Source organism: Rhamphochromis sp. 'chilingali', assembly GCF_963969265.1.
Source record: "Rhamphochromis sp. 'chilingali' genome assembly, chromosome: 15".
Taxonomy (NCBI): Eukaryota; Metazoa; Chordata; class Actinopteri; order Cichliformes; family Cichlidae; genus Rhamphochromis; species Rhamphochromis sp. 'chilingali'.
Window position 1 is genome coordinate 31,356,996 of NC_137942.1, and position 25,765 is coordinate 31,382,760.

At 38.3% G+C, this 25,765-nt stretch overlaps 1 protein-coding gene and 3 long non-coding RNA genes across 4 annotated transcripts; 3 read left to right on the plus strand and 1 right to left on the minus strand.

Moving 5' to 3' along the window:
- Positions 1-103: 103 nt before the first annotated feature.
- On the plus strand, positions 104-1,564 carry LOC308411807 (general transcription factor II-I repeat domain-containing protein 2B-like; the record flags this gene model as incomplete). Its single annotated transcript, XM_080905833.1, has 1 exon — positions 104-1,564. One exon carries the CDS (start codon positions 104-106, stop codon positions 1,562-1,564), a length of 1,461 nt encoding a protein of 486 aa, XP_080761959.1.
- Positions 1,565-2,681: 1,117 nt separating this feature from the next.
- On the plus strand, positions 2,682-4,287 carry LOC308411968. Its single transcript, XR_013974508.1, has 3 exons — positions 2,682-2,770; positions 2,933-3,052; positions 3,498-4,287. It is a non-coding gene; the product is annotated as an uncharacterized lncRNA (long non-coding RNA).
- Positions 4,288-8,387: 4,100 nt separating this feature from the next.
- Positions 8,388-10,026, minus strand: LOC308411965. Its single transcript, XR_013974505.1, has 2 exons — positions 9,548-10,026; positions 8,388-8,920 (listed from the first exon to the last, which is right to left on the minus strand). It is a non-coding gene; the product is annotated as an uncharacterized lncRNA (long non-coding RNA).
- Positions 10,027-10,166: 140 nt separating this feature from the next.
- LOC308411964 lies at positions 10,167-13,684 on the plus strand. The gene is made up of 8 exons (XR_013974504.1): positions 10,167-10,402; positions 10,865-10,904; positions 11,050-11,096; positions 11,409-11,453; positions 12,295-12,324; positions 12,786-12,854; positions 13,061-13,135; positions 13,531-13,684. It is a non-coding gene; the product is annotated as an uncharacterized lncRNA (long non-coding RNA).
- The last annotated feature ends 12,081 nt before the right edge of the window (positions 13,685-25,765 follow it).

A 25,765-nucleotide genomic window follows, 5' to 3' on the forward strand; every position in this document is an offset into this window, starting at 1 on the left:
GAAAAACTCTCAAAAAGCAACCGAAGCCTCATTTAGAGCTACACATTTCATGATTAAGAAAAAGAAGGCATTTTTAGACGGGGAGTATTTCAAAGAAGCAATGATGATAATTGCAAAAACTGTGCTTAAAGACGAGAAATATGGAAACGATGTAATCTCCACTCTCTCTGATGTCCAGCTGGGGGCAACTACAATTGTTAGAAGAGTGTCGGCTATGTCCGGGAACTTGGATCTGGCAAAGTGCAGTTGGTTTAGCATCCAGTGTGACGAGTCCGTCGACAGCAGCAGTACAGCACAGCTGATGGTCTTTATCCGGATGGTATTTGATGGTTTCTCCACAAAAGAAGAACTTCTGACACTACTGCCACTAAAGACAACAACGAAGGGAGTTGACATCTATAACGCGGTGAAGGAGTTTTTCGCGAAGAAAAAGGTACCGTTGGAAAAGCTGGTATCAGTGACTACCGACGGGGCTCCTGCTATGATTGGCCGACATACGGGATTCATCGCTCACTGTAAAGGTGACACAGAGTTCCCAAACTTCATGCATTACCACTGCATCATTCACCAGCAGGCGTTATGCGCAAAGGTGATCGGCTTCGAGCACGTCATGACTCCCGTCGTGAAGATCATAAACAGCATCCGCTCCAGAGCTAAGCAGCACAGAACATTCAAGGTGCTATTGGAGGAGCTGTCAGCTGAATATGGTGACCTGCTACTACATACGGAAATCCGATGGCTCAGCAGGGGACGGATTTTGCTTCGTTTTTTGTCACTTTTGGGTGAAATCAAGGAGTTCATGCAATCCAAAGGGGAAGACACATCTCTGCTGGAGGACACTGAGTGGACACTTGACCTTGCGTTTTTAACAGACATTACTGGGAAACTGAACCATTTGAACTGTGAGCTGCAAGGCAAAGGTAAGACTGTTGCTGACATGATAAGTGCTTTAAATGGATTTAAAGCCCAGATGAACATTTTCTCTGTGCATTTACAGAGAAAAAAGGTGCTGCACTTTCCCTCTGTGCAGATGGTGCTGAAAGACAATGCTTCTGCATCTGAGACTTTTGACAAAGTTGCAGAAAAGTACACTCAAGTCATAAACCGACTTGGTCAAGAGTTTGAGAACAGGTTTTGTGACCTTGATCAGCTTGAGCCATGTGTCTCATTTGTTTCCAATCCTTTCATGAATGTGGACACAACATGCATTGCTGAGCAACTAAGTTCAATGTTCAGCTTGGATGCTGGACAGGTGGAAATCGAAATTGTAACATTGCAAAATGATGTCCACCTCAAAGCCTATCTGGGTGCACCAAACTTTTGGTGCCTTGTTGACACAGAAAAGTACAGTGGTGTGTGCACAGCAGCTATGAAGGTTGCCAGCCTGTTTGGTTCAACCTATCTTTGTGAATCAGCCTTTTCTGACATGAACTTCATCAAGAACAAACACAGAACACGCCTCTCCGATGCACATCTGCAAGACTCACTCAGAGTTGCAGTGTCAAGTTATACCCCAGATTACAACACACTGGTGAACAGCATGCAATGCCAGGTTTCCCACTAACAGACAAAGAAAGCCATATTAGATGTTCTCAGTGGCAACATTACAGTGTCATGTCAAAGTTGAATTTAATTATTGAAAAACAAATGTGTTTGTTAAGTGTAACATGTGACAATTTGCTTTAAAATGCTGCCAATTTGGTGAAAAGTTCTGTAAAATTTGAAAGTTGATTTTTTGTATGTTACATACATACAAAAATAATGTATGTAACAGTGCATGATTTGTTAAAATTTGTTAGTGGTAAGTGAAAATGTTGTAGAAGTGATCACTTCAAAATGTAAATACTTGCAGAGATATATAGAAATAAAGCGTTGCATATTGATATTTATGTTTCCTACCTTGTTTCCTAATTGCATTCTTTATAATTATGGTGAAAAATAATTAACATAATTAGTGTCCGTACATAGATGAATATCATTAATTATTAATGATAACACATAATTAAGTTAAACTGAGGAAATTTGTTATTTGAGAAGTGTGTGTCAAACTGGTAGCCCTTCACATTAATCGGTACCCAAGAAGTAGCTCTCACTTTCAAAAAGGTTGGTGACCCCTGCAGTAGACACACTAGCACCTTCATTTATATCACCCTCAACTGACTATGGGTTTTTTTCCCCATTGCACTGATGGGTGGACAGTTCTCAGGTGCCTATCCATATTGTTTGTGGAGCCAGCTCTATATGAAATTCTTCGCTTGTAGACTCTACACTCTGCCTTTGTACTGTCAATAAAATTGAAGTGGTTACAGATTTTGCTTGTTTTCTTGGTTGCTTCACTCATTTTCTTTACTGTACCTTTCTAAATTGACGACGTTGTCTCTTGTTGTTGCTCTCTTTCTATCTCTCCCTCCTGCTCTGTTCGTGTGCTACTGCTGCTGCGAGTGTAACTACCGCCCCTCTGCCCAGCGCTGAGCAGAGGCGGGAGGGGCTCAAACGCATAGCTGTGTTTGCTCCCCTCCCCCCTCTGCTAAGCGCAAACACGAGGCTCACGTGTGGCGTGAAGCGAAAAAGGTTAGCGAGAGGGCAAGAGAAAGAAAACAAACCCCCACGGCTCCCAATAAGGAGCCGGCTCCCGTCATTCACTTCAAAGAGCCGGCTCTAAGAGCCATTTCGTTCGCGAACGACCCATCACTAATTGAAACAGCTGAAGAGTAGCCTGAAAGTCCAGGGGCTAGCGCCAGTCCAGCTCCCAGCCTCAACAGTGTAAAAGGTAGGCTTGTTGTAGTCATGTGTGGAGAATAAAACTGAGTATAAGTAACATTACATTAAACGTACTGTATAACACATGTCTAAACACATAACAGAACTGAATAAATTACTGAACAAAAATTACATAACTTTTTAATAGGTTGTGTGATTGTATTTTCAAAAGGCGCCTGTACACTGGGTGAGGATACTCCTGTGTCACTGACATTTGATTCTGCATCAGAGGAAAGTTCTTCATCTGCAGTGAGTGCAGATAATTCCATAAAGAAGAATGCACAAACCAGAAGTAAGTAACCCATATATTAAATAGAACATTGTTGTTGCAAACTTTTCATCATCACATTAGAATAAAAACGTTTTTTCTAAGTAAAGTGTCATGTTGAGACCTCACAAGGCAAAATGATGAGTTAAATTTTACTCTAGATGCCCAAGCATGGATAAAGCACAGATATCTTTTAATTAATACTACTCATTTTGTCAATGAGAGGGAAGGGTGAGATTGTAATGTAAGACATACTGTAGATTTTACATTTTTTTTTAAATAAAAACCATGAGTTGACTCAAATGATCAAATACCCCACAGTCTTAATTTCTGACCTGTACTGTTATGGTGATGTTCTAATTTCTCCAAGGTGTGTACCAGAACTGCATATGGAAATTCCCTCTGTCCTTCAAACAAAAACAAAAAAATCCTTTGGTTGAAGTAACACAAACAACTATTCTCTTTACAGATACATCTGCCAAGAGCAAGAAGAGAAAGTCAAAGATGGAGTCAACTTTGGAAATATTTGCAGACAAGATTACAAGCGCCTTGAAGAATAATGAGTCGGAGCTTCTGTTGAAGATGCAAGCAGCTCAGCATGAGCACGATCTTAAAGTGCTCTCCATGTTGACCCAGCTCATCACACGCCAACAACCACCTTTCTACCAGCAGGCAGTACAGGCTCCGCATCTTTACTGCCCAACACAGTCTTCACTCATCCATTCCCCTCCATACCCCATGGCTTCATCTCAGTCTCCACCATTTGAGATGTCCAATCAGTCTCTGTCTTTCCAACAAGATTTAGCTCAACCTCTTCCTTTTGGTAATGCCCTTCCACCATCTCACAATCCGGGTCAGCCCTTTAGACCAGAACGACTAAACCCTCGAGACCAGGCTCAGCATGCATCCTTTAACCAGGCCTTTATGTCATCCTACCCTCCTCCAGATGAACAGGATTAAACTACTTTAAGGCATTAGTTTAAATGTTATGAAAAGCAAGTTTTGCACATGGTTCACTTAATGTATTTTAAATGGATACTCCAAAAATATTTCAGTTAATGTTATGTTAATATTGTTTTGGAGGGGCTTTACTTTCAATGCAAAATGTTGGTTATTTATCGTTGCATCCAAAAATGCTTTATATTTGTTGTTAGAGATTTTCAGTACTGCTGAAGGACAGTGGGTCTTTCAGATTTAATTTGTGCTTTTCATATGCAAACTTATGTTTTGAGACAAACAACATTGCAATTTCAGTACTCAGAGGAAGAAGTGTACATGTTACACACGTCAAAATAAATATTTTCCATAAAAAAACTAAAAAAACAAACTTTGAATGCTTTACTTTATATTTTGTGAATGCATCACTTAAACATCAAGCTCAAATTTATTGACAATGAGATGAAACCATGGCTTTTGTGCCTTAACGTTGACTATGAAAAAATTGGGTCAGCACCTCTCTGATTCTTATTGGCTGAACATCTGGTAAGATGCCTCCTTCGGTACCTCTAGAATCACGCAGATCAGCTTTATCAGTTTCATTGTAGGCTTCACCATGTTTTTCACACACATTGTGGAGTGTGCAGCATGCAGCTATTATTGTGGGAACAGTGTGGATGTCCACATCAAGACGTTTCCCAAGGCACCTCCACCGACCCTTAAGTCGGCCAAATGCACACTCCACTGTCATCCTGGCTCTGCTGTGTCTCTGGTTGAAGTATTGTTGTTCTTCAGTTAGGGTTCCTGTATCTGCATATCCCTTCAGCAGCCAAATCCATTGGGTATCCTTGTTGGTCTTCAGACAACAATTCTGATGGCTAAAGAACCAAATGGGACAGGCGAAAAAAAAAAAAAAAACAAAAACCCAGAACTGAGCATTAAGACCTACAGTGTGAACGTAGCCATAGAGACAAAATACCGTTTCTGTTAATCTGACTATCTTCAGGTTTTACAGCTTACATATATACACGCAGTGTCCCTCCATTTAGAAAGGCAGCGGCATAACGGTGTGATTATTTTACGTGTAGTTGCTTCCCCCCCCCCCTGTGTATCAATATTCAACATTGCAATCAAATCAAAAAATGCCTCTGTGCAAAATGGGTTTAAAAACATAAACAACTGTGGGATACTGTTTGTCCATGATTTAGACAGGGGGAACAAATCATGGCAGGATCAGCCTGATATTATTTGTATCCCACTGTAGCTTTACTGTATAAAGAGCAAACATCTCCAAAATGTCAGGAGTCATTACAACAAGTGTTGTAAATCAAGAATGTGCAAGGCTCGCAAAATTTCAAAATCTCTGGTAGCCCTTCGGGCAGGCATTCTTCAGTTTTTGGTAGCCCAAAATAAATTTAAGGAGCCCGAATAAAAAAGAAAGCAATTTTTTAATGTTTTGTTTCCATTACAATATTATACATTAAAGTATAATATTGTAATGGAAACAAAAATTAATCAAAAAAATTGTTAAAATAAAAATCACAACAACTGTATAAAAATTACAATCATCAACTCAAATACTTGGTTCAAATTGAACAGAAATTTCTATGAACTTGTAAGAACTGTGTAGAACATGAATCAGTCTGTGTCAGATCCTGAATCTGAAATTTCCACTGAAGTCACGGGTAAGAGACAAGTGGAACCAAGATCTAGGCCATTTGCTTTTGAAGTTTGCAAAGACTGCTAAATTTTGCCAATGGTAGTTCACTTTTTGCAATATAGCACGCTGTTCTAAACAGCTTTTTCAGGAGTTCTTGTTGTGCTTGGTTTATTTTTAGTATGTTTTTTGTAATTGGTGTTTGTTCCTGGAAAGATACTGCAGACTGGGCAATAATGCATTTCTTGCATTTCTCATGGGTTCTGATGCGGTCTTTCTTAAAACTACTAGTCCCAGTAACAAAGGCGCTTGTCGACTCAGAAATCAAATGAAACTCACAACACACCTGGCAGAACATCATGTTATTTAGCTTGTCATATTCCAGCCACAGAAATTCTTTTGTCCATGAAACCAAAAAAGCTGCGCTTTCTTTTTGCCTCATAGTCTGATTTGTCATAACTTTTCCGTTTTGTGGTAAGCTTTTCTTTGGCTGCCCCTTCTTCACCCTGACCTGTCTTATTTGGCTCAGCAGAACTAAAATACCAGCGTAAATCCTGCTGCTTTTACACACATACTTACATAACGGTCAGCGATTCTTTGCGCACTCAACCTCTCACATGTTTAAGCTTGCTGCGAGAGATTTCACTTGTCGCGTTTGAACAGTAAGCTAATGAGTGATAAGACGAAGTCAGAGGAAATGGTGCGCAATTAATCGTCACTCACCAATCAGTGCTGCTGCTCTCTACACACCATTCGCGCGATCGCAAAATGAAAGTGAAAGCAAAAAACAGGCGCAAATTCAAAAGCGATTTCAATATGTCACATATTGACAGTGGCTCATCGATGCCAATGACATAATTACTCAGCTACATTGGCGAAAGAATGCAAAAGCATAGACATATATTTTCCTTCCTGTGATAGCCCGACAGGCAGGGCTGAGTTAGATTTTGGTAGCCCAACTGGAAAAATCGCTAGCCCCGGGACGTCGGGCTAGCAATTTTGCGAGCCCTGATGTGGGATAGCCTACTGTTTGTGAAAATAAAATAAACAATAAATGCAAAGGTGAATCAAATAGACCAATACGGCAAGGCCGGGATGGTCCATTTGGTAAAGTAAATCCGTTGGGCATCTTTCTTTGCCTTTAGACAATAATTCTGATGGCAAACGGGACAGGCGGGGGGGAATGGTTACGCAAAGTGGAGCGTGCCTGCTCCGACCAGCAATTATCCGGTTGTTCAGTCTGACATCACTAGCCGTGTCTGGGTCTAAACTCCGCTGCAGGTCCATATATCAAACGATCCCATACGGTAAAAAAATACATTTTTCCTGGCCAAAATATATTTCAAATATATGGTAAATATATTTTGTATTTGTGATGCTCCAAAAAAATATATTTTTGAAATTGAAAATATATTTCTTTCAAACCAAAATACATTTCAAAACATATTTTAGGGTGAAGAAAATACATTTCCAACCTTACAGTAGAATGTATATCCTTTATTTAAAATATATTTAGTGCAATAATGATGATAATGATAACAATACTAAAAGTAACATGTTTTATGCACATCTGCAAAAAACAGTTGGATTCAAACAAAACAGAGTCAAAGGTCTATCACGAATTAGGTTGTTTATTCATTTGCTTACAGTATTTCACATTACACAATATCTCACTATAATGTAGCGTTCATTGACTTTGAAATTATCTGTCAGTGATACAGTAAACAAGATACAACAACTGCTATGTACACTTTAGTTTTTGACAATATATACAATTTAGTACTTAAAGGAACACACTCCACTGTTTTGGAAATAGGCTCATTCTCCATCTCCCTCAGAGTTAAAAATGCAGCGTCTTCTTTCTAGATCTGTACGTTAATAGGGCTCTGGAGCGTGATCTTACGGGATGGGGCGTAGCCAGGATTTTTGGTCAAGGCGCCATATTAGCAGGCCAAACAAATGCTTGCTGTGTGGTCGGTTGTAATGTTAGATTGCACTACCGACAAAGGAATAAGCTTGAAAACAGGCTCTCTTTTCATTGTTTCCTCACCTGGAAACATCATGAGGGAGCTTATGTGTTGGATGTTACCAAAAGAAGGCGTCTAGCCTGGATAGCAGCTGCGAGACGAGCTGATATTCAGTTCTCTACCAGCCACAGATATCTGTTGGTGTGCTCCAGTATTTTCATTCAGGTAAGTTCTAAATAAGTTCATATTATTATTTATAGCCTGTTAATTTTATTTTCAATAGCACAAACTTAGAACAAACATGCAGAACTACCTTCTATTTATAGAGTTGCTAATTATTTGGCATTATTGCAACAAACCAGCCTATGAAATGAATGAAACAAATCCTGACTGGGTTCCAACACTACACATGGGGCACTACGAAATCCCTGTTTCAAACTACATGCTACATACCACCATGCCAATCAGATTACTTCTTCCATGTGAGGGTAAAAAGGTGACCTTCCTGGATAAGATGGCAAAGGTTTGCTGCGTTTTGGTGAACATGTGCCCCAGTGTGGTAGTAAAACCAGGGAAAAATGCTCTTGTTAAATACTTTTAAGTCTTGTGCTGTTTATGTAGTGATAAGTTTTCAAAAGAGACAGTAAATTACAGAATGCTAGTAGTGGGTGATATTATACAAATGCTGTCATGATTTTATGTGAACATTTTGTCATTTGTAAACTATACATAACATTTTTTCTACATTGTAACTGATGTGATGTTCGACAAAGTGCTTTTAATTAAAAATAGGCAAACATTTCTTTGTTTCTTTATTCAACTTTTGAACAGTGGTATTTAGTAAGTACATATTCAGTAAATGCAAAGTATTTACATGGCCCCCTAAATTAAAACATTATGGGTTATTCAGAACAGAACTATGCTTGGAAAAATATTGTCCCATCAGTTGATCCAACTCCTCCACAGTAGCAGGTGGAACTTTTCTTTTTTGAGGATGGCTTCTTTTACCTGTCACAACGAATGGTCTGTTTATGTTTTGATCAAGAACCTTTTTTTTGGGCAGCTGAAGAGGAGAAGTCTATCTTATGGCCAACCTCTGGCTGTATCTTGGTCATATTACCCAGCAAAACCCAGTATGCAGGTTCATCTGTAACAGTCCTTGTGCCACAGATCCTCACTGTTGCTTCTACATTAAACAGAAGAGCAGTGACATGGCTGCAAGTCTCCACGACTCTAGCCATACAGCTGCAGTGGGCGGCTTCAACCTTCCCTGTGATGCTCACAATGACCTGTGGCTGCAATGCTGCAATTCAGTCTTTAAGAGTGCAGGACCTAAAACACACACAGACAAAGTTCATTTAAAGACAAGAACTTTAATAAGCCAAGTCCGACACAAATGTGTTTTATTTACTTTCAAATCCATTTATCATAAATGTAACAAATAAAGTGTTTTTATGTATCCATCTATAGAACGCTGCATGTTATATTCTAAATCTGCATGTTTCTTTTTAGAAACCTATCAGCAAAAAATGAACCTAAAGTATGTAATGCAAGGATGTAATTACTTTCAAGAGGGAGAAAACATAAAGTTCGACTTTAAGTGACAACTATGGACACCTAATATGACAAGCAGATTCTGCAGGTCATTAATCAATGTATAAAACTAAAACAGAATGTATTTTTAGTGACACAGGACACAAACAAGGAAGCAAGATGTGTAATTAGGATTATTTATAATAAATATGAATTAATTAGGGCAATTTCTTTAACCATAAAGAATAACTAAATCCTTCAGGACAATGTCACATCAATGCACTGAACTCACTATGTTATCCCTCTAACAGAGCCTCTACATGTTCTCACTGTAATTTCCCCCTCACGAATGAATTTTTGCTAGCACTAATTTGAATGCTGGGGGGAATCAAACGCATTTTACTCGCAGTACTCAAGCTGACTTACCTTTGCTTGAATGACGGCGTACTCACAACGTGGAGGCTTAAAAATAGCCAAATCTTGTACCCAGTCCTTGGTGAATTGGATGTGCGCCTCCAGAGATTTATAATTGCGAAATTGGTGCGCCGTGTATGCTCTGACTCCACAGACAAGGTATGAGAGTAGATCATGCTAAGTCAATAGCGGTTTGGTCTTCAGGGTTTCTACTCCACGGCTATATTTCATACGGGTCCACATTTCAACAATCAAGTACCGTCTCTTTGCATCTGGACAGAATCTGTCTCTATACCGTCATTTTCTTTTGAGCTACGTTTCAGAATGGTTCGTAGCAATCTTGTTTTGATTCGTGACCTGCCAAGATGGTGCTGCGCTCCCACAATGCATTGCGACATTACGTCAACTCCAAAGCCCTTTGCGTGCAGGAGTGTATGCGCATGCGCATTGCCACGGTGGTTTAAAAAATAAAGATATAATGAAAAGTAATTAATAAAAATTAAACATTTAAACATTCCCACAAATGTGCAATGAACGTGCAAAAACTCTCTTTAGTAGTTGTTACTGTTTCTTTCTTTCTTCTTTTTTTTTTTTTTTGAAAAATAACGACGTCTCTGAGGCGCGAAATCTGACAGCGAGAGGAACGGCCGGATACAGGAGACGGGAAGAAACAAGCCGATTATGTTCGCGTTAATTAAGTGGTTGGAAGATGTAAAATTCTCAATTCTGCCAACTGAACATATACGAGATTTTAATGAGGACGAATAATTAGCCGGCATGGAGGAAACGGACCTTTATTTCGTGGAGTGGCGACAAGAAGCCAAGGCGGGTGGCCAGTCTAAGAAGCCTCCATCATCAAGCTAGCAGGTGCCTTTTCCCATATAATATTACTTTATTCTCGTGTATTTGGAACGGAAGCGTAGAGCTGCCACCCAGGCAAAAGAGAAATATAAGTATATCACGTTATAACGTGAAAAGTTTATCGTTCTAACAATATACTATCATGTTTGAACAACATTGTACGAAAAATGTACATAATTATCACGTCCGTACAATATTGTGCGAACGTGACAATTATGTATATTATAATAACGTGATATTATATTATACAAACATGAAAAGCATAATGTTAGAACAATAAACATTTCACGTCATAACGTGATACAGCTCTATTTTTCTTTTGCCTGGGTGGCAGCTCCACGCTTCCATAATTTGGTATCAAAATATGTAACTTAATTAATTATATTGTGACGTACTTTTGCCTTTTCTTATTATTCTGCCTTCTCAATAACTATCAAAGCCTATTCACATTTAATTTGGCTTTCACAGAAATCCTACCTCTCCTTCTGGCTACAGAGTACTTACCAAGGTTAGAAACAAAGAACAGTTATGCTTTATTAATGTTCGCTAATTACAATGTTCCACATTTCCTTGCTTTTTAAGTCATTTTTAGGCTTTTTAGAGTTTTTGTTTTTTATTTTTTTAGCAGTAATGTTTCTGCCTATTTATTTCAGCCCATGAAATCGAATGCAGATCTTCCTAATGTGAGATTTACATAAATGTAAGTAATTTTGTTTGTCATTGTCATTAATGTTGTTGCTGTTGTTGTTTTTGTGCAGTTTGCAATCATATAAACCTAGCAAGCATCAGTCAGCACAGTGACTAACCTAAACAGATTCTTGCTTTATTCACATATATTATATGTAATTATATATACCTGCACATTGTACCTAGGGTTGCAGCCACTTGGCCCCACCCCATTGTTGTGACAGCCCTGATTGTACTTATACACTGCATCTGAACAGGGAACAGTCTGCCACATTAATGTATTTTTAAGTGACTTGTTTGTAATACATGAATTTGTTTTTTACAGATGTCAAAGTCTCAACCTCATGCTGCCCTCCCCCATCCTCCTAAAGTAAGTATTTGTTGTTGTAGTTTTTTATGCGGTGTCTGTGTCACATGCTAATCATAATTATTGAAATAACTGTTTTCTAACAGATTTTCCAAAACACTAGTTATGTTTGTTGTCATTCAGACCAATACTACTGCTTAGACATTGTTTAGTGGTCATGCATGTTTGACAAGCTCGTTATGATACCAAAACAGTAGGCCTATCACAATAATCGATATATCGACTTAACACACAATACATGTACATGACCTCAATAATTGTTGATGATGTAATTTATCCGCCATTATATTTACAAAAATAAAATATAATGATAACAAAACAATAACATTAAATAACATTGTTTTCTATTTGTTAGAAAATTTACTATTTATTCAAGTTTTTAAGGTATCTAATATTTTGATTCCTAATTTCAATGATCTAAATACTTTAAGAATTAGATGTTGGTTTGTCAATTGAAAGTGTGTAGATCTTGCATTATTATGGTGTTATATTATGATTATACATTCAAAGACATAAAATGGTCTTAAAATGACAATGACATAACTTGTCGCAATTGTTTATGGGGCAATATACCGACCAACAAAAAGTCGCTATCGTAACAGGCCTTCAAAACAGACGGTTTTATGATTGATAAATTCAAAAAATAAATACATTTAATTTCTCTGAGATTCTCTAATATTCAGTTACAGTTCACAACACAGTTACCCGTACATGCAGTATTATACTGTAAATATAAATCTCTGCATTTAGCATCCCACTAGAAGCGTCACAGTTACTGCCTCTTTTTTTTTTTTTTTTACAAATACCTGTACTATCACTAACACATTTACTGTTTTACTTTTAGCCTGTGGATACAAATGCAGATTTCCTTAATGTAAGTTGTGCATTTTAATTACATCATGTTATTTTTATTATTATTTATTTATTTATTTTATTTTACATTCAAATATTTCAAGCTTCTTGGTTAAAGAAGCTTGATTGCTAGTAGGTAAAGAATAGTTCACCTATAATTCATATTCCCAATTAATTTCTCACCTCTGATTGAATGCCTTTGTTTGTTTTCCTTTTGACTATAACAAAACATTTTTGCTGGATATATATGGTGAATTTATATGCATAGATACAGTCGTAGTGCTTGACACATGCAAACAGCAGTAGATGTACTAAAAAGGAAATAATTACAATCATGATGTTGATTGCTGATGTCAGTATATATATTTTAGAGGAATGTTTTGTTTTTCACCCAAAATGAACTATATTGCTTCAGAAGAGATTTATTACCCTACCGGACTCTTATATATTGTTCTGTTTTTTGTTTGTTTTTGTTATTTTCAGGTTCAATGGTGCGTGTTCTTCTAATGGCCGCCTTCCCACTGGAGGTTTTGATCCACAGCAATTTAAAAGGTAATCAGCTTTGAAAGTCAGTTCAAATGGTTAGCTAATAGTACTTTAAAAAGCCTACAACTCTGTCACCAGTTTCTTTACCAAAAATTACCCATAAAAGTATCGCTCAATAGCATATATTGTAGTTCAAATGTTTAGTTGTACAAATATCAAATTTTTGGAAATCTAAAACTAGTCAAACACTCAAATGTTCATGCTTTTTATAGGAGGACAGAGCAAAACGGACATCGGCGCAGAGTGAAGAACTGCCCTTGATAAGGACACTATGACAGCCATATATAGTAAGTGAAGACTTTCTGTGTATCTAAAATTGCATACAGCACAAGTAACTTACTTTGCAACCATTAAAATAGGTTGTAAAGTAAGTTACCAATACAAATAGGTGATGATGCATTGTAGTGGTTGGTCTCAGACAAAGAAGGTCAACAGATTTATGAATGCTGGAAGGTAAGGAGAGACGACCAAAAGGGGTGTTAGCATTACTGTAATGTGAACTGGATAGACTTCCCATCTAGGAAAAAAAAGAGGTAAAATTATGCGTAAAATATATCTGTATTAATATCTGTATCTATATAAACAGAAATATCTGTTTGCTAAATGAAGCCAGCTAACATAAATCACATTTTTATTTTAACTCTGATAAAAGTAATAGAACTGTGACTTTTGTTTGTTACAGTGGCGGTAAGGAAGGGGTTTCCCAGCGTGTCCAGAAGGGCTTTGAGGATTGCCGTGAAAGCTGGGGGAACTGAGACTGCTGGAAAAGGAAAAGAAATTACATTTTAAGTATGCTGACTTATGTTCATACAATCACACACACATATACACATACACACACACATATGTGTGTGTGTGTGTGTGTGTGTGTGTGTGTGTGTGTGTGTGTGTGTGTGTGTGTGTGTATATATATATATATATATACACACACACACACACACACACACATATACATATATGTGTGTGTGTTTCTTTTAGAATGTTTGAGTATGTAATGAGAATAAACTTATAAAATGAATATTCCTTGCTTGATTGATATGCTATATGTATGTTTTAAACATCAAATAAAGATTTCTTTCAGATGTTACATGTGAATGTGTTTTCTTAGAAATATATGAAGGGTTAAATTTATATTTTTTTGAATGATTTTAAATAAATTTAAATTATATTAATAAAATATATTTCAAAATACATTTCAAAATATACAAAAAATGGCCAAAAAATATATGTGCTAAAAAACATTTCAAAATACATAAACATATTTCAAAATGTATTTTAAAATACATTTTGAAATACATTTCAAAATATACAAAAAATGGCCAAAAAATATATGTGCTAAAAAACATTTCAAAATACATAAACATATTTCAAAATGTATTTTAAAATACATTTTGAAATACATTTCAAAATATACAAAAAATGGCCAAAAAATATATGTGCTAAAATACATTTTAAAATTTAAAATGTATTTTAGCACATATATTTTTTGGCCATTTTTTGTATATTTTGAAATATATTTCAAAATGTATTTTAAAATATATTTTTTTTACCGTATGGGATCACTATGGCATTACTGAGAGTTGAAAAACTGTCTAAAGTCTTTCATCTTTAATAAAATGATCAGCGTTCTGCTCTACCAGGTAAAACAATTGAGTTTAACATCCAGGCATCCATGAAAACGGAATTTATGACATTTAACGGAGTTAGAAGTTAGCAGGGAGTTAGCTCACTAGCTTCTATCTAAATACAATATAGCATGTCCTGACTGCGGGGTTTTGGAAACAAATTAAAGTGTACAGCTCTGCTATCACTTCCAGCATAAATGAAGACAGAAAACTAAACAGCAGTGACGTTTGTAGGGTTACTGAAGTTGGGCTAGCTGCTATATAATGATGTGCTACGTGACCGCTAGCGACACAGCTATTTTAGCATAATATAAACAAGCTAACTTTTTTTCCACTCGATAAAAGTTAACGTGAGTGTTCTCGGTGGTCAGGAACAAATGTAATCGCATGGCAGGATGCTGTAAAAGGACCAAACTTCAGCCAGGAGAACAACTGAGATAATCCATCCACAATACGAGGTTCGTCATTCATATACTGCTGCATGGGCTGGGCTGTAGTTACATCCTAAGGTTTTAAAAACTGAGCTTAAATAAATGATTAGCGGTAATAAAAGCCGAGGGAGGTCAACAGTGATCACTGACTGTTTTAGGAGATTTTTGAGATCAAATAGAAGAAAATACAAAACATTAAACATGTTAACAACACAAAAGCCATATTAAACGCAGACTACTTTAGACCCGGAAGCAGGATTCGTCGCGTCATCACTGAACAACCGGATAGGTTTAATTTGGAATTCAAAAATGGGTTTGGACATGGGGCTTTTGAAAATCAGTCTTTTAAATTGAAATTTGAAAACTTTTTTGAAAAGAGGTTTTTAAAAAGCATTTTCAAAAATAGTTTTTTTTTTTAAATTGGAATTAAAAAATGGTTTTTGTAATGAGATGAGATATTTAGAAAAACATTTTGAAAATCAGTTTTTTAAATTTGAAAATGGTTTTTGAAATGAGGTTTTTAAAAAGCATTTTTTAAAAATCACTTTTTTAATGTGGAATTCAAAAATGAATTTACAAATGGAGTATTTATTCTACAATTCATTATTTAATCAAAATTGTTTTATCTCGATGCGCGTGGCTCACAACTGATGTCGATGGAAATGTAAAGTTTCTCTGGGCAGCTGCAAATAAACAAAAAACATCAGAAAGCAAAGAGGTAGAACCCATACTTTCTGATATACTAATTACATTTACTAAGTCAGAGCCTATGTCAGATGCCTATCTACTTTTGCTGCCCCTTGTGTCTTTAGGTTTGATTAGTCCCAGCTGTGTTTCCACCTGTTCCCAATACTTCCGTTAATCCTGCCTGTTTATTTTAGGCTACGTCCACACGTGCATGGGTATTTTTGAAAACTGAGCTTTTCTGGGGGGGGGGGGGTTAAATCCTGTCCACGCATGCAGTTTTGAAAAAAAATATCTCCACATGTAAACACTAAAAACAAAATGTTGCCCAATCACAAGTCTTAAAGCCTAGGAGGGAAAGACTAAACGTGTTTGTGCCCTCACAAAACCTTAAGTTTCTGGAAAGGCAGCTAATTTTGTGTTACTTTTTAAGTGCCTTCATCATTTCGAATGTTAATAACTAAATAAAGTATTTTAGTTGGTGTAGACTCACAACTTAGGAATGAACAAAATACATACAGCATTCATAATTTTATTTTTTTAAATAATTTACAAAACCGACTGGATTTGGGTTATGAGAGCATCTGTGTAGAACAGCGGTCCCCAACCCCCGGGTCTCTGACCGGTACCGGTCTGTGAGTCGTTTGGTACCGGGCCGCGAGAGTAGAGGCTCAGGTCTGAAACGTATGGTTTTTATTGGTTTTCAGCGTTATTTTGTTACTCTTTGTATCGTTAACTCGGTCTTCCTGGGTCTTTTGTTATGAATAAATGTTATTTTTTTCGGTACCGGTACTACTTTTATTTTGTTGTATTTATCTGCAACACCTTAAAGGCCGGTCCGTGAAAATATTGGCGGGCATAAACCGGTCCGTGGCGCAAAAAAGGTTGGGGACCGCTGGTGTAGAATGTAGAAGCCATGTCCGAAGTTTTAAGATTACTTTTCCGTGTTCCGAATCCTGCATTTGGGTTCTTCCTTCTGTCTGCCACAGCACACACCTTGACAATTTCAGTCCTTCATTAACAAAAATTATATTTTGAATTTTCATTTTTTTACTGTTTTATTCTTATGTTGCAGAAAACACAATCTAGTTGCACCTGAATACAATTAGCAGGTCATTAGCAACACTCTTGACTGCATGCTGAGGTGGCAATTCAGCCATTTAATTTATGTTACAGCAGCTCATGAGTGAACATGGTGCAATAAAAGTACCTTTTTTTTTTTTTTTTTTTTTTTGTAAAACACTTACATTTTCTTAAATTTACTTGAGTAGGGGTAGGATTAGGGGTTGCCACTTCATATTTACAATTTGGTGGTGAAACGATTGCAGGTATAATTAATTGGTTTGATTACTGCAATGTGAAGGACCTTCTGTGACAAACTACTGGTTTGTATTTATGGGAGATGGTGTTACAGCCCTCGCAGAGCCCCCTCCTGAAATTGCCCTCGTGTAGGTGTGTCCTGCCATCTCTCCTGCCTTAGGTGCCACCTTGTTTTATTCAGCTGACTCCCATCAGCAATAAAGAGTACTTAAGGCCAGAGAAAGGCGAGCTCTCGTGCTAGAGAGGCTTGACCTGTGTGTGTGGTGGTTGAGTGCTCCTGCTCTGTGGAGAGGAGTCTGTTTAGGGTTTTTCCCTTCCCCTTCTTTCTTTAAAAAGGTGATAGTGGCTTGTCTGTCTGTTTTTGCTTATTTTAGGACACTCAAATTTAACCATTTTGCTTCCCTGTCTCCTCTTCCATCCTGGATACCTTTTTGTTGTTTTCCCTCATCCCCTGGACCTCTTTAGGGGAATGCAAGTCAGGTCAAAGCTTTCTGGACTGAAAACACAATTCAATTATATCCAAAGCATAATTATTGCATTTGTTTTTAAATATTTTCACATTACAGATAACATTCAGTAGGAATTTTTCTACTTCTACACATCACTGAATGCATGTTTTCCATGCATAATTTTGATAGACCTGCCTCTTTAATAATATAAAACATTAACCTTTTGATCTTGATTTCTATTTCTGATATTCTTGTTTTGCAAACATTTTTCATCTTCTCATCCTGCCACAAAAACATAACCCTCACCCACTCACAAATGTTTCATGTTGACCAGATGGGCAACTGTTGCCCTTGTTCCCCATCCAAGTAGTCCTTGTGTAACATTTGTCTAGCTCAAGGGTCAGCAACCTTTAAGACCCAAAGAGCCATTTGTACCCGGTTTGCACGGAAAAGAAAACACTGGGAGCCGCAAATACTTTTTGACATCTAAAATGAAGACTAACAATGCACACTGGTTGTTTTTACCTTTTATGCTTTGTATAAAAAAAACTAGTGTGTTGCTTATGAAATCCATGAAAGGCTACAAAGTAAATTAAATTTTATTTATCTAATGAACACATTTTTAACACTTTAAAAAATTATAACAAAAAATAAAAACATCCAGTTGAAGGTCTCTTTTAAATGAATTGAGAAGCTGAACTTAAATTATCCATGTAGCAAACAAAAACTGATCCTTATATCGCCTTTGGGCTTTCGGAGTGTGTAGAGCCTTGACCTGAATTTTAAAAATAATTGGAGAAAAGCACTATGCTCCTAAAAAATGAATAATATTCTCAAAATATCTGCATAAATATTTATTTTACCTGGTTAATGTGTATGGCGGGGCGTGGCCTGCAGTGCTGCTGCAGGAGAGGTGGTCGCACCTGAGCGTCATCCGCAATCACTCCTCGCCGCCTTAAAGTCTGCTGTTGTGTTATGTGTCGGGCTGTGTGCTGGAAAGCTAAAGCCAGCTGCATGTGTGAAAAGTGGTCAATAAAGAGAAGCTGAAAAGGATGTTCATGCAAACATCATTGGGTCTGCCGTAGTTTACAATGGGACTCCTGCTCCTAAACCTCTGCGCACAGCGTCGGCGGACAGGGGCTGTACGAAGTCACTTTCGTCTTTACGTAGGACTGCAAGCTGTCGTCTGTGAGGTGTGAGCGGTTTTTGTTTCGACAATCCACAAATTAGGCATGGTAGGCCGCTCTCGTCAGAAGTAAATGCAAATAAATCTACCCAGGCATCATTAAATCTTCTTCAGATAATTTTCTTTTTTTTACATTTCTCCATACTGAAAGTCTCGATAAATGCACGTCGTTTCGGCAGATATACCGGCTTCTGCGAGTGTGACTGAAAAATAATTTAAAAATCATTTAATTATTTTGAGCGATGAAAAATAAAATATCATTTTATTTTTATATTTCAAGATCATGATAATCTTCTCATTTAGAACTAAAAGTTAAAAAAGAAATAGCACAAATAAAATACACTTCAGCTAAATACTTTTACAGTTTTCCCAAACCATGGAGCCGCAGTATAAACACTAAAGAGCCGCATGCAGGTTGCCGACCCCTGGTATAGCTACACAGCCTGCATCTAACGGTTCTTTAAAGACTGTTGTATTAACCATGCTTTTCAGTTTCATTTCATAAACACAACACTGTATGCATTTCCAACTCTTTATTACAATTCTTTTCATATAAATACGTCACATTTGAAAACTCTTTAAACTGCTGTTCAACCCCCCCTCCCATTTCTAATCTATAATTCTTTTTTTTTTTTTTTTTTAAACATTCTCAACGACACACAAACCAAAAATACTTCCATACTCCCACTGACTTTTTTTTTTTTTTTTTTTTTTTTTTTTTTGTGTGTGTGTGATAATAGGAACTCGTTTCCTTCTTCACTGCCGAACACTGAGGAGGGAGTAGAAGAAAAACATGTAGCAGCCAGAGCGTAACAGGGGAACAAAACAGTCAGGTCAAACCTTTCTTTGGACACAATTTAGCATCTGTTTGAAAACAAATGATTGATATTACTTCTAAATGCATAAAAACACTAATGGCTTCTAAAACCTAAAGCAATATCAATTCTGATGGCTGCACAAATACTAACCTCCCGTTCTATTGTTATAAGCCCCACATTTGTTGAGCTCCTTAAGGTTAGTCACAGGAGCCAGGGGATGTAAAAGATCCTCAGCTTTTACAAGAACGTCTTCTTCTGCAAAAAGACGGGCAGGTGCCTTGAAAAACTGGGTCCGTGCAGTGATGTCTATGTCTTTAGGGGGAGCTTTATCTCTTAGTTCATGCCCCTTAATTATATAGGAGACCCCCACTTTGGAGAAACTCATCAGACATGTTGTTTTTACTACCATCTCCCCATCGGTGATGGCTGCCACTTTACTACACTTTGTAATAAGTGGTTTAACCACTTCCTCTTTCGGATCCCAGGTGAACACCTTGACCTGGTTGCACATTTTCAAAGTATTTCTCTGAAAATATAAACTCTCACAGAGTAGGACCCAAATGCAGGACTCTCTGGTATGAATATTCATCCTTGAATCCTGTGCATGCTCCAGCTGTGTGTGTGTGTGTGTGTGTGTGTGTGTGTGTGTGTGTGTGTGTGTGTGTGTGTCCGTGCAGTGTCTTCTGCCAGTGATAGTGATCTGTTTCCGCTCCCTTTGTTACCAAATACTGTGTTGCTTGCTTTGTCCCCTCATGTCAATGATCCTGCTGGAAACCACAGAAACAGCCATTAGAAACTTTTCACCAGTGGCAAACAAACACTTTAAAACATCTAAGCTCACGGACTACACTGGCAGATTCTCACGATCCAGCATTGACGGAAGCTCAGCCACTCTAAGTAGCTCCAAAGGGTCCCGGAATCCACAGAAACCAGGACACCAACACGCACAGACACATACCTGTTTTCATGATATATCGGTACGAATGACAAACCTGTGACAAATGGGTACATGCTTTTCCGAAGGTCCTAGAGGCATGGGAATCACAAAGTGTGACCCATGCGTCCAGTAACATGCCCATCTGTTGAGATTTTGGCTAGGGCTCTCTTGCTTGTTTAAACTAAAAACAGACCCAGGAAAGGACTGAGCAACTTACGACCAACGCAATAGACTTAAAGACAAATTTAAAATTAAATGAAAGTAAAGTTAATTTTAACTGATACAGCATTCCACCTGAACCTGCATTTTATAGTTCTATCTATTCATTTTTCTTTTTAATGCTATCATCCTGTTGTTGTTGATGTAGTACTTTACAGCAACCCAGTCTCTGCCTTTCAGAGCTGCCGGCTCTGCTTGGAGGCAGGAGTCACATACCTTTTTACCTGGTACTTTGCAGCTTGTTATGAAATGAAACGTGTGCTGCTCAACAGCCTTCACTTCATCATTTGTCCACTTGCTTCTCACCTTCCCAGCTGTCATAAATGGAAACAAAAAACATCTCAATGCGAAAGCAAGAAAGACAATATTCTAGTTAATAATGTGAATACGGAATGTTCTTATGAATACATGACTGAACATGGAGTCCATGTTCCTGACTTCTAACTTCTCCTGCTGTTGTCAAAAGAGCTCTCAACACTGATGTAAAGCAATCCATTTCCCAAGAAATCCAATCATACACTAAACAAAAATATAAACGCAACACCTTTGTTTCTGCTCCGATTTGACATGGGATGGACATAAAGACCTAAAAGTCACTCCAGATACACAATATTACCATCCCTCCCAAACATTGTTCACAAATCAGTTTAAATGTGTGATAGTGAGCACTTCTGCTTTGCTGAGATAATCCATCCCACCTCACAGGTGTGCCACATCAAGATGCTGATCTGACATCATGAGTAGTGCACAGGTGTACCTCAGACTGCCCACAATAAAAGGCCACCCTGGAATGTGCAGTTTTTTGCTTTATTGGTGGTCTGGGGACTCAGAACCGGTCAGTATCTGGTGTGACCACCATTTGCCTCATGCAGTGCAACACATAGTCTTCGCATGGAGTTTATCAGATTGTCAATTGTGGAATGTTGGTCCACTCCTCTTCAATGGCTGTGCGAAGTTGTTGGATATTAGTGGGAACTGGTACACGCTGTCGTATACACCGGTCAAGCACATCCCAAACATGCTCATTGGGTGACATGTCCGGTGAGTATGCTGGCCATGCAAGAACTGGGACATTTTCAGCATCCAAGAACTGTGTACAGATCCTTGCAACATGGGGCCGTGCATTATCTTGCTGGAACATGAGGTGGTGTTCATGGATGTATGGCACAACAATGGGCCTCAGGATCTCATCACGGTATCTCTGTGCATTCAGAATGCCATCAATGAAATGCACTCGTGTTCTTCGTCCATAACAGATGCCTGCCCATACCATAACCCCACCACCACCATGGGCCACTCGATCCACAACATTGACATCAGCAATGCGCTCACCCACACGACGCCACACACGCTGTCTGCCATCTGCCCTGAACAATGTGAACCGAGATTCATCCGTGAAGAGAACACCTCTCCAACGTGCCAGACGCCATCGGATGTGAGCATTTGCCCACACAAGTCTGTTACGGCGACGAGCTGGAGTCAGGTCAAGACCCCGATGAGGACGGCGAGCATGCAGTTGAGCCTCCCTGAGACGGTTTCTGACAGTTTGTGCAGAAATTGTTTGGTTATGCACACCAATTGTTCCAGCAGCTGTCTGAGTGGCTGGTCTCAGACGTTCTTGGAGGTGAACCTGCTGGATGTGGAGGTCCTGGGCTGGTGTGGTTACACGAGGTCTGCGGTTGTGAGGCCGGTTGGATGTGCTGCCATATTCTCGGAAACGCCTGTGGAGACGGCTTATGGTTGAGGGATGGACATTCAATGCACGGGCAACAGATCTGGTTGACATTCCTGCTGTCAGCATGCCAATTGCACGCTCCCTCATTGCTTGTGGCATCTGTGGCATTTTGCTGTGAGACAAAACTGCACATTCCAGGGTGGCCTTTTGTTGTGGGCAGTCTGAGGTACACCTGTGCACTACTCATGATGTCAGATCAGCATCTTGATGTGGCACACCTGTGAGGTGGGATGGATTATCTCAGCAAAGCAGAAGTGCTCACTATCACACATTTAGACTGATTTGTGAACAATGTTTGGGAGGGATGGTAATATTGTGTATCTGGAGTGACTTTTAGGTCTTTATGTCCATCCCATGTCAAATCGGAGCAGAAACAAAGGTGTTGCGTTTATATTTTTGTTGAGTGTATAAACCAATCAGCGCGAGGTTAGGTGACAAATAGGACAAAAATATCAAATTTGGTCAGAATAAAGATCAATTTGATGCTTTAAGGGAAAGTTTGGACTAACAAATGGTATAGCCAATTTCTTTCTGCTAAGATATTCACAAACAAGTAATTCTAATGTTTACATTGAGAAACCTTCACTCAAACTGATTGTTTTAATACAATCACAGGGCATTGCATTTATGCACTAGGCCCAACTGACACACATACTTGAAAAATGTGCAACCTGTTGGAAGAATGAAGTGTCTGTCACTCACTACTTGGTCTGTAGGTTGAGACAGGATCTCAACACTTGGTGTCTGCAACAAAAGACAACAATATGTCAGAAACATTTAAATCCCAAAAAAAACACATCTTGTGTTAAAATGTGTCCTCCATAAACATGCCAGTCCACTATTCACATGCTAATCCTTCTTTGTAATCAATGTAAGATGACATTCTGTGTTCTAACAATTATTTATTCATCTTTATTTTTCTGCTGTAGTGTAGTTTATTAAGCTACTAATTGAAAAAAATTATATTACGTGGTTTGAAAGTACCTGATTCGCTTTAGATTCAGCCCTTGGTCCTGTCACGTTTCTAGTGACATTACAGAGTACCTAATATTGTTATCATAATATACAGGTAATAATGCATAATTACCGGAATCTTTTGGTTGCATGGTCAGACTCTTCCTGCTCCAGAGAATTTCTTTAAGGATCGACCAAATACAGACAGCTGTCATCTGCATTTATGTACTGTGATGGATATCTCATTTTAAAAAGTACATAAATTAAGACTGTTATTTGAAGAAAATAAAAGTCACAGAAATGTTGCCTGTACTTACCAGTTACAAGTGAACATGGCTTTGTAGTTGTCAAACCTGTGACATCTTGGAAATTAATAGCCAGTTTGCAGAATCTCTCACTCACTCACTCAAAATATTATAGCAACACACTTTCACTGACCTAAGGAGCATATTACATTTTTGGAATATGCAGAAAAACAATTTCAGCTGTGATAGGACAAAGCTTGAATTAAATATCCAATCACTCTACAGGACCCCCCCCCCCCTTATGTATGCCTGTGTTAGATATGGCTGATAACGGTACATTTAAATCTGAGACAGCTTTCAAAAACTCTGACCAACCGATGGGTCTCAAACCCTCAGAAGGTGTGTGTGGTTGTGACTGCTTTAATTAGATCATAAATGTGTGAACCAGGGATGGTGTGTTTATCAACAACAATTTTGCCTTTGTCATTGTAAGAGATCAAGTCTGGCGAACGGCTCACCACTGACAGAATAAGTTCTGCATTCCTCCTACTCCTTTTAGGTATGTGTGTTAAAACATTCTCCGCAACAAGATCCCTCACCCCCGCATCACCACGAACAGGCAATGTATCCGCCAACTGGGGTTGCACATCCCTGTTAAATTGTTCAGGTAGTGATAAAGACAATACATTCTTTTCACGAACACCTTGTCTCACAAGCGTGAGGTATCTTTGGAGAATATCGCCGTATTTTTTTAGCCTTCTCATACACATCTGTCAGAATCTTGTAACACTTGAAGCATCTCTTTGTCCAACTCGTTCTGAGCCTGTTGTCTGATGCTGCCTGCGTGCTGCAGCTGCTGCTGCTGTTTTATTAAGTCCAACTGGTGTTGGGGTACCAAAAACATCTTTTGCACATGTTCCATTTTCACCTGTTTGCTATCAGACTGCTTATGAAAGGGATTGCAGCCCCTAATAACGGCAGTAAAAACCCTCCAGATTGGTTGATTGTCTCTCTTTTTCAAAGTTTTGATCTTTTTGTCAGCAATCAGTCTGATTATTGTAATCACTGATCACTTTGGAACCTTGCATTATCAAGTTTGGTTTTAATCCTCGCCTAACTAACCCGCGAAGGATAATGTACGCATCGAAACCCTTTGCATTATGAGCGATAAAGATTGAAGAGGGGGCGTCTAAAATGAGCAAGAAAGTTTTCAACGCAATGCTCGCCCTGAGAGCTCCAAGATTTACCATCTGATGTTTTTGTACACACCAGAAAAGGGCTGTGCTCACCGTGTTCGTTAACAAACGTTTCAAAATCATAAAAAATCAACTTGTTGTTATGTTTTGTTTCGCGCTGTAAACCTGCATATAGCACTGATGTGTTTGATGATCACTAGAGATTTCCTGACGAAAGATTGGGCATTTTCTCTTTTGGCATTTGTGAGGTTTTTCACGTGCTGCTAAACAATATAGCCTCGAGCACTCGATACATTTCTTATAGAGATCGCAGTTGCTGGCGGACCTTTGACGCCTCTCAACGAGTTTTTTATGGCTCTCAAAACAATAAGGAGATCTACAGGTGCGATTACAATCGGTACATACAATAGGCGAGAGGAAATGATCGTTGCAGTCAGGCTGCATACAGACTGAGCAGAGCAGAAATGGGATAACACATGGTTAAAGCCTATGTAACAATGAGTACACAAATACGCTGTGCCCAAAAATCCTTTTAGATTTTTGATAGCGTAGTAATTGTCAAATAAAAATAAACAGCGCTTTTGCGCTATTCACTGTACTAGTCTGAAATTTACAAAGGGTGCGATCATGCTCGTTACGGTAAAATACTATAATTTTACATCCTAGTAACCTTTCAAATGTAATTATTTGATTAAACCCAACAGGCATTTGATCATTTAGACCAGCTTTTTGTTGAATTTCTCTAGCAAAGTTTGTGCTTGATAGTCATTAAAATCGGGTTGCAGAAGGTGAGCAAGACTTGTAGCAAAACATAACTTATTCGCGGGGTTATGGACCACATATAAAAAAAACGTCTTTTCTTTTTCACAATCGCTGTCGAGTATGTGTTTAAGCAATCTTTTCCCACTCCCATTTGGGGGTCTAACAATCTGAGCTACAACCGCCAGCGAACCATCACACATTACTGACCAGTTTGACTGTACCGCTCTCAAGAATAAATTTTCAAATTCAGATAAATCATGATTATCACGTAAAATCACTGAAACATTATTTTGTAACTGCTGGCCTATCAATTCTAACTGGATATGATCACCTGGACGTGCGTGAGAGAAAAGCCT